The sequence below is a fragment of the Vigna unguiculata genome, chromosome 2, assembly GCF_004118075.2.
Source record: "Vigna unguiculata cultivar IT97K-499-35 chromosome 2, ASM411807v1, whole genome shotgun sequence".
NCBI classification, from domain to species: domain Eukaryota; kingdom Viridiplantae; phylum Streptophyta; class Magnoliopsida; order Fabales; family Fabaceae; genus Vigna; species Vigna unguiculata.
Genome location: NC_040280.1, coordinates 18,706,672 through 18,715,983, shown reverse-complemented (window position 1 = coordinate 18,715,983; position 9,312 = coordinate 18,706,672). Strand labels below are relative to the sequence as shown.

The 9,312-nt window shown below is 31.6% G+C and overlaps 1 protein-coding gene across 1 annotated transcript; it reads right to left on the bottom strand.

The window, feature by feature from the left end:
• Positions 1-414: 414 nt before the first annotated feature.
• LOC114169163 lies at positions 415-1,328 on the bottom strand. The gene is made up of 2 exons (XM_028054205.1): positions 1,147-1,328; positions 415-721 (listed from the first exon to the last, which is right to left on the bottom strand). Exons 1-2 carry the CDS (start codon positions 1,279-1,281, stop codon positions 575-577), a joined length of 282 nt encoding a protein of 93 aa, XP_027910006.1. The 5' UTR covers positions 1,282-1,328; the 3' UTR covers positions 415-574.
• Between the last annotated feature and the right edge of the window lie 7,984 nt (positions 1,329-9,312).

Sequence of the window (9,312 nt, the reverse complement as noted above, 5' to 3'; positions counted from 1 at the left end):
ATATAATATAAAAAATTTAATCTTTAAAATTATTTTTTATTTTAATTTTTAATTTACAAAAAACATACCAATTTACTCTAATATGCAAATTTAGCAAGTTAGAAAAGACATGCCAAAATAAGCTGGCAAGTTAAAAACTCTCAATCCACTAAATTTTAGTAGACTGAACTTGCATGTCTATGAACTAACTCATTGTCACTCCTACTTATATATAATATTTATATAATATTGTAGTGTGAGACAAATTTGATGATTAAATACTACATTTACTCAAAACAGCTAATATATAAAGTGATGGGTTACCATAACAAAAAGAAAGAAAGAATAAGAAATAGAAAAAAAAAATGTAAACTTGTATAACTTGAACTTAGATGTCAATCATCAAGGTACAATGTAAAAATCATGTATGTGATATCATGTTATGAATAATATTATATAGGGTGTAGGACTTATTTGAACCCAAAAATCAGAAAAATGATCGGAACTAATTCATATGAAGAAATGGGAAGACCTAAAATAACCCTAAAACTGATAAATCTCTTTAAATCTTCTATATCTCTTGAGAAGGTTGGGGTCATTTCTCCCTTAATTTCTTGGCTATAGCAAATGCAGCTCCTGCCAAAGCCACAATTATACCAGAAATTATAATTGCTGATTTTACTGTTCGTAGTGCATCCTTCTTTTCTCTGTCATGTTTCTCTTGTTTGGCCTCCTTTTGTGTCTGAAATCAATCAAGCAATGACATGATATGATTAAGAAAACTAAAAGAAAAAAAAGTTAAATATATTTTTGGCATTCAGATTGTTGTATAAAAATATGTTTAGTTCTTAAACTAAATTATAAAATATTTAATCATCAATGAAAACATCATTCTTAACAAACGACATGTAGAAGCTATATTTTAATTTATTATGAGATTCCGTTTGTCACATGACAAATACTCAATATGTTTTGTTTTGAAAGGATGACTTGACTTTCACAAAATACATGAACAAATATTTTATAATTTAGTTTAGAAACGAAATACAATTTTTTACAATAATTTAGAGATAAAAATATATATTTAACCAAAAATAAAAAAAGATATTCCAATAGCATGTTGATCATAGGTGATGATCCATTGTATATGAAAATGATGAAATGTACCTTCTTTTCCTTGTAGGCTGCCATCTCAGAAGATGAAGGATCAACCTGAACATTTGTGTTTATCTCAGGATGAAGTTCTCCCACAACATCTGCTGGTGGGAATGTAAGATCTGAATTTTGAGGTTCGCTTGCCATTTTTGTTTTGGCTAGCTTTCAAGCAATGCTGGTTATGGAATAATCGTGGGAAGGGGAAGAAGAGAAGAGACAGAAATAATTCCCAACATTATTACCAAGGATTCATACAACAAATGCCAAAAAAGGTTGTTCATTATAGATTGACACGTGTAAGTATTGCAAATTCTTAGGTTGTTATAGCTTTGTGGGTCTCAACCACGCCTTTTTCTTCTCAAGCTTGCCGATATACTTGCTCAATCTTAGCTAAATTTTCGATAATAAGAAAATAATTATATTTTTCTCCCTGTAATATTCGAAAAAGGAAATCAATATACTAAGAAGAGAAAAGAGATATAATAATAATAATAATAATAATAATAATAATTTTATTATTATTATTATTATTATTGCTGTTTCGGGTGTAGGTTAGAATGTCTACTAAAATACTTTGTTGATCTTTTAAGTTAATGGTTCACCGTTCGTCATTTTTGTTTGTCAACTGAACGATGATACATGTTAAAGATGTTCCAACATTAAAGTCAACTTATGATCGATCGATAAAAACAGTAAATGTCATAATTAATGCGAGATAAAAAGTCTCAACAACCATACATATTATTTATATCTATAGTTTTTTCCATGGAGGTTTGATTAAGATGGCCTTATCATGACTGGATTCTCCTTAATCATATTATTGACCTTGCTTACAAATAGGATGATTAACTGATTTGAAGTATAACCAATCCACATCTATAGTGACCCGAACAGTCAATGGCATATCATCGTGGTCGATATACTAATTAATCGGTATACAATACGAATACAGTACAATAATTATAATAATTAAAGAAAAAAAATCACTTTGTTTACCCTTCCTTCTTCTTTTCTATAATTAAACAAAACAAAACCTGCAATTATTCTACATGCTGGTAAAGACCATTATATAATGGCCAAGAAAAAATGTATGAGTTTTTGAGACATTTATAATGGCCACTAATATTATTTTTTAAATGCTTATACCTGACCTTTTTATTTTCCCCTAAAAAATTTAAGAAATTATTACTGATATATATATATATATATATATATATATATATATATATATATATATATACTTTTCTTTTTTTTATCTTTAATAAATATATAGGATAGTATGTTGATGATTTTCCTTTTTAATTAAGAAAGATGATTTTTCTTTTATTTATATAGTATGATCTTTTATCATATTATTAATCTAACTTAATTTTATAAAATCAACTTAAGAGTCACATTTCATTTATTATATATATATATTATCTTATTTTTAATTGATGTAAAATTTAATTTTTTTAATAAAATAAAGAGTTAATAAAGAAATTGACACGCCTTCATCTTCTCCATAAAAATTGAAGAGCCTACACACATAACCTAGAGAATTGGTCCAAACTATACAATAATGGAGAAGATGGTTTCAGTAATAAGATTCATGAAGAAAGGTAAATGAAGAAAACTTTATCCTCTATTCTGTCTTAGCAAAAAAGTGTTTGTATAACAAGACACCTATATTATATAGGCTTAGGTAGGTGGAAAAGAAAAAAAAAAGGGAAAAACAACCTTAAATCATCTAAAAACAATAAAAAGCTTATCCTATACAAGTGGTGACAAATTCTAAACAAGCAGTGATTGTTTTACAAAAGGAACTATAACCCTACTTGGGTTCCAATACCCTCCCCTCAAGCAGGATGATGGATACTCGTCATGTCGAGCTTGTGAATGATGGTCTTGAAAAAGATGCGATGAAGTGCCTTGGTGAAGAAATTTATTAATTATTCTTCAGAGCAAATAACACTACTAAAAAAACTCATATTTCCTGTCAATTTTGTTTTGAAATTTTTTTGGTAGAAAATACTTATAAATTTTGTTATGAAAAAAAATTTGCAGGAAATTGCTGCCAATTTTTTTACAAAATATTTTGTATAAAACACTTTTCGCAACAAATTTTGTAGGAAATACTTGCAAATTTTATAATTTTGTAGGAAATAATTACCCACGAAGGAATTACCCACCAATTAAAATTCTTAGAAAAAATGGCAAGAAAAAGTATTTTCTTGCAAATTTTTTTAACAAATTTGCAAAAAAAATTCCCATGTAATATGAGAATTTTTAGTAGTGTAAAGAGCAAATGGAAAAGATTACGTTGGAGTTGTTCATGAACCATATGACAATCTATATCTATGTGGTTTGTTCTTTCATGAAATGTAGGATTATGTGCGATGTATCGAGCTAATTGGTTGTCACAATATATGACAACTTGAGTAGTAGGATGAACTTGTAACTCACGAAGAAGATAGTTGAGCAATTGAAGCTTGCAAGTAATGCTAGCAAGAGCCTTGTATTATGCTTCTAATGAAGATTTGGATACAATGGTATGGTTCTTTGATTTCCAGGAAATTAAAGAACTCCCTAGGAAGATACAATACCCAATGACACTTCGCCTAGTATTGGGACAAGTAGCTCAATCTGAGTCACTAAACCCCTTTATTTGTATGTCTTTGTTAGAAGCAAAGAAAAGACCACGCCCTGGGTCTGCTTTGATATATCGAAAAATGTGTTGCATAACTTGTTGGTGATATGAGGTTGGTTCCTACACAAATTGAATAAGTAAATGTATAGAATAACTAATATCAGGTCTAATGTTGGTTAAGTATAGTAATTTTCCTATTAAGCGTTTGTAGGAGTCACCACTGCTCATAGGTTCAATATTTTCAAACAGATTTTTGACATCCTTCATAAGAGGAGTTTGATTGGGCTTGTAATCCACCATCTCTATTTCAGATAAGATATCCAATGCATACTTACGCTAGCATAAATTTATTCTTTTATTGGATCGAGCTACCTCAAAGCCTATGAAGTATTTTAGAGTTCATAAGTCTTTAATTTTTAAAGCTTTGTGGAGAAGAATTTTTGTTTCATTGATTTTAACAATAGAATTTCCTACAAGGATAACATCATTTACATACACAAGAAGGGTAGTGAAAGTATTGGTAGTTCCTTTTGTAAATAATGAATAGTCTGATTTAGATTGTATAAACCAATTGAGCTAAGAAAAGAAGGCAATTTTGCAAACCATTGACAGCTTATTTGTTTTAATCCATAGAGAGGTTTTGTTAATCTGCAAAACTTGTCCTAGTTTAGGAATTTGTAATCCTGGTGGTGAAGTCATATAGACTTCTTCTTCTAGCCTTCCATGTAGAAAACCATTATCTACATCAAGCTAGTGTAGGTACCAATTTTAGTGGTACAAGAACTAACATAAGGCTTAATTGGTGAGTTTAGCAACAGGTAAAAAAGTGTAAGACTCGAGGAATTTAAATAATTATTTAATAAAGGCGAGTGAATGAGCCTTTATGACAATTAATAGTAGCATTTATGATGTGTAATAGTACTAGCTTAAATGGTTGCAAGTGCTTGGTTATGTTGAGAGAATTTGGGTTCGAGTCTTTTGTATGACAATGGTGTGTTATTTTAATTGTTTATTATTTTGGTAATATGCTTCATCATGAGGAGTGATATTATAATCCTAGATTTATAAAAATTATCATAAAACATGAATTGGTTGAATGGTTGTGCACTAACTTGACATTGGCATGGTTGTGGGTTAGAACCTTGGTTGACACAAATCAAGGTTTCTTTTTGCTAAAATTACTTTTGGGCATGAATGCGAAGAGTTAGAAACCCTAGCTAGTTAAGAGCCAAATTAAGGGAGAAAGAGTGGATTTTTGGAGGCTGCCATTGTAGAGTCTTGTGAGGAGAGAAATTTCAGAGCAATGTGTGTTTTAGTGAGTGAGAGGGAGAGTTGAATTGAGGAAGAGAAAATGAGGTCATTAGTGATCAAGGAAGGGACTCTAAAGAAATTAAGGTTGAGCTAGAAATCCAAGTTAGGGGAGTTTTATTACATTTTTTCTTATGAACTGTATGATTCTGGACTGATTTATATGCATGTAAGCTTTGAATCTTGTTAAAAATGTATAAATCATTTGTGTTTCTAGAAATTTCCAGAAATCGCCTAGCGGCATTGAAGACTCGTAAGGCAACTTAAGCTTCAAAACCCAGTTTCTAGGTTTTCTTTATGAATCGCCTGGTGGGTTGGCTGCCAGTTGTTCTATTTTCTTGAGTTATATGATGTTGGTGATGCCTGGTTGGAATCTTTATATCAAATTATAAACATGTTCATGTGTTTACATGTCAAAGATTGTATGAATTGGTGATAATTGTATGAATGGTGGTATGATTGGGGAATTAGGGTTCATGTGGGGATTGAGGATTAGAGAATATGCATTGGCTATGATTGGTGTGTTGTTTTTCATGAAAGTTATAATATATTTGAACAAGTATGAAATGTGTAAATTTGACAGAACGTGAAAAAATTGACAAAATACATGTCTGAATTGATAACTAGGGTTTTAGGATTTGTACTGGTGCAGGAAAAATCTAGGCAGAACCCATAATTTCTATGCACTGCCTGGTGGTTAGATTTTGCTTCGCGTTAGATTTTTGGGTGTGGTTATCTGGAAATTTTGTACATAATACTGAGTAATTGGGCATAGGGTGTGAGAAGAAAACATATGTATATCATTAAATTAAGCATATATATATATATATATATATATATATATATGAATGTGTAATGATTGGAATTAAAAGAGGTTAAAGGTGATTTTATTCTTGAATGTGATGTGGTACAATGTTTGTTTTGGAGTCTTTACTTGTGTGCAATAGGTTGTAATTCATGGTGATATGCTTAATTGGTAGCAAATTATGTGTGAGAAAAGTTACATTGATAATTGAATGATTGCATGACCTCAATTGTGACATCGAGAATGTGTGACTTGTGATTCAGTCATATGATTATGATTGAATGACTATATTTGTTGTGAATTGTGTGTGGAGTGTTTGGGGTTCATTAGAACCTGCCAAAAGTGCCAAAAACCAGTAGCATTGCACTACTGATATGGCACTTGGAGACGCGGGGCGAGTCGCCAGACAATAGTGACTTAAGACAGTGGCAGTGGCCATTGGACTCGCGTGGTGCCTAGCGGCAAAGGTGGTTCTACAAGTGGAAGTGATCTGGCAAAGGTACTAGAAGGCGTTTAGCGCCTAGCGGTGTGTGGGTTTTGCCAGGCGGTTTGAAACCAATTTCCACCTAGCGATGTGTGTGATGCGCCAGGCAGTTTCGAGTACAGAGTTAGATCGCGTGGAGGATTCTACACAACTTTGAATGGAGGTCTTGATGTGATGCTTTGTCAGGGGCCTATTTACGAGTGCATCTTGTATTGGGGTAACACGTTGCCACTCAAGGTTGTAGCCTGGTGGTTTTTTAAGTCAGTGGAGTGTGGGAGATCGTGGCTCATACGGATGGGTTCCGGAAGATTGTCCTCCTCAGTGTTATCCGACTAGTTTGGTAGTCTTAGGACAAATACGGACTACGGTTCGTATTAGGGAACTCCACTTGATGTTGCGGATTGTGGTCGTGACAAGCTTATTCCTGCGTGTAGACTATAGGTGGTGGCCTGTAGTCGGAGGGGCGAGTAGACACTCGTGGCAGCAACGATCGATCAATGTAATCATCAAAGGGTGTAGAATCAAGAGGAGTCTAGAGTAAGTGATGAAGTCTGGACTGTGAGACTTGGGGGTTATTAGAAGTGTTTGAAATAATGAATGGTTAGTTGTGTTATTGTGTATTGCACTTTTATTCTGTTAAGCTCACCCTATTTGTGTGTGTGTGGCGATGATCATGTAACTGATTACATGGGAGCAGATGATGTTGCAGGAGATGCTGGTGAGACTTAGTGTCAGTGAGGCAACTTGGGAATTTTATTTTCTACAGTTATTTTTATGATGTTGTAATCTAAATATTACATTTGGTTTTGGATTTGATTATTTATGAACGAATTAATATATGTTTTAAACATTTTTTGCGCTTAAAATAATTTTTTTATTTCCCGTGTCTTGGGAGATGTATTGAATAAATGTTATCTCTTTAATTATTTATTATTAAATTTACTTAAATAAGAAATATTCGACTAGGATGTTACAAAAAGTATCTAAAAAATCTATCCCTTCAAGTTGAGTATACCTCTTTGCTATAAGTCTAGCTTTATGTCTTTCTATGGTTTCGTCAACATTATATTTAATTTTAAAAACCCACTTATATCCTGTAGGTTTTTTTCCTTTAGGTAGGTCAATGAAGCACCAAGTTTCATTTTCCTCTACGGCTTTAATTTCTTTATTGATGGCATTAGTCTATTCAGATGTTTTACTAGCCTCAACATAAGTATGGGGTTCTTGATAAGTATACATAGCAAGAGTATAACAAATATAATCTTTAGAAAGGGTGTTATAGGAGAGAACAAAACTAATAGGATATTTAGTGTTTCTTGTAGGTTTATTATGATCAAAAGTTTTAGGATTAACGAAACTATTCAATTGGTGTAAGAAATCTTTAAGGTATTTGGGTGTACTTTTGAGTCTATTAGAGCGTCAAAGGTTATCTTGTTCTTCCTCTGGGTTTTGATCCTATTCTTCTGTCGTTGTATTGAAATCCTTATTGTTTTTTGTATGTGTCTCGGTTTGTAAATGTTTAGTGTTGTTATTAGTGGTAACTCCTCTGTTAGTATGAAGATATTGTTGTGTGAACCTGTCGAACTTATTACCACAAGTATCTTCCAATAAAAAACTAAAATCATTTTTGTGTAATTTCCTTTGGTTCGGTATAATCATCGAGAGATCTATAGGGAAATACATTTTTATAGAAAATCACATTTCTAGAAATAAAAATTTCTTTACTTTTAATATCAAGAAGCACATAACCTTTGATCCCAAATTTAATCCCCAAGAACACACATTTTTTAGCCCTAGGATCAAGTTTACTTCTATTGTTATCCAGAGTACTACTAGAACATACGAATCCAAATATTTTCATTTTCATATATGTAAGTTGTTTTTCATATAACAACTCATAAGAACATTTATTTTTCAGAACAATAATAGGTAATTTATTCATAAGATGAATGGCATGAGTAACAACATAATAAGAGTAAGCCTGTAAACCAGGTTGAAAAAGGAAACTTCTAGTTACATCGAGAATATGTTGATGTTTTTGCTCCACAACGGAATTCTGTTATGGAGTTTCTACACAACTCCTTTAATGATTTATTCCACAAGTTTAATGAAGATTAGTGCAATTAAATTCCTATCCATTATCATATATGATTCCTTTAATGGTTTTATCAAACTATTTTTTAATGTGAATTATAAAGTTTTGTAACAAAGTTCTAGTTTCAAACTTGTTGTGCATGAGAAAAATCCAAGTATACCTAGAATGATCATCTCCTATAGTTAAAAAATATTTATGGCCATGTATATAAAGAATAAATATAGGACCCGAAATAACAACTTACACAAGATCAAAGCAACTATTAGAAAGATTATTACTATGAGGAAAGAGAAGCTTATGTTATTTAGAAAAATGGCATATATCACACATATGTTCAACAACAAATTTAACATAAGGAAAGATGCATATTTGTTCAATTACTTTACCTGAAGGGTGTCACAATCTATAGTACCAAATGTCAATATTATGTTTGGTACAATTCATAACAGTGTTAAGAGAAAAATTAGTCTCGGCAACCATAGGAAATTCATTAAGATAGTACAACCCTCCAGTGAATTTAGCTTGCCCAATCATCCTTGATGTAATAACTTCCTATAAAAATCAGATGAAAAAGTCAGTTTACAGCCCAAATCCTTAATTAAGGTTTGGACTGATATTAAATTGAAAGAAAATTCAAGGATGTATAAGACATTGTATAGAATAAAAATCCTTGAAAATTGAACAATCCCGATATAATAGGTTGTAACATGATTATTATTAGGTAATTTTACATGAATTGGTTCAATTTTATGAGAGGTAGCAAAACAACTTTTATTGTAAGTGACATGATCTATGGCACTAATGTCTAGAATCCAGTGATTGTGACGTTACTGGATTTTGTCAGGCTTTGTATTGTC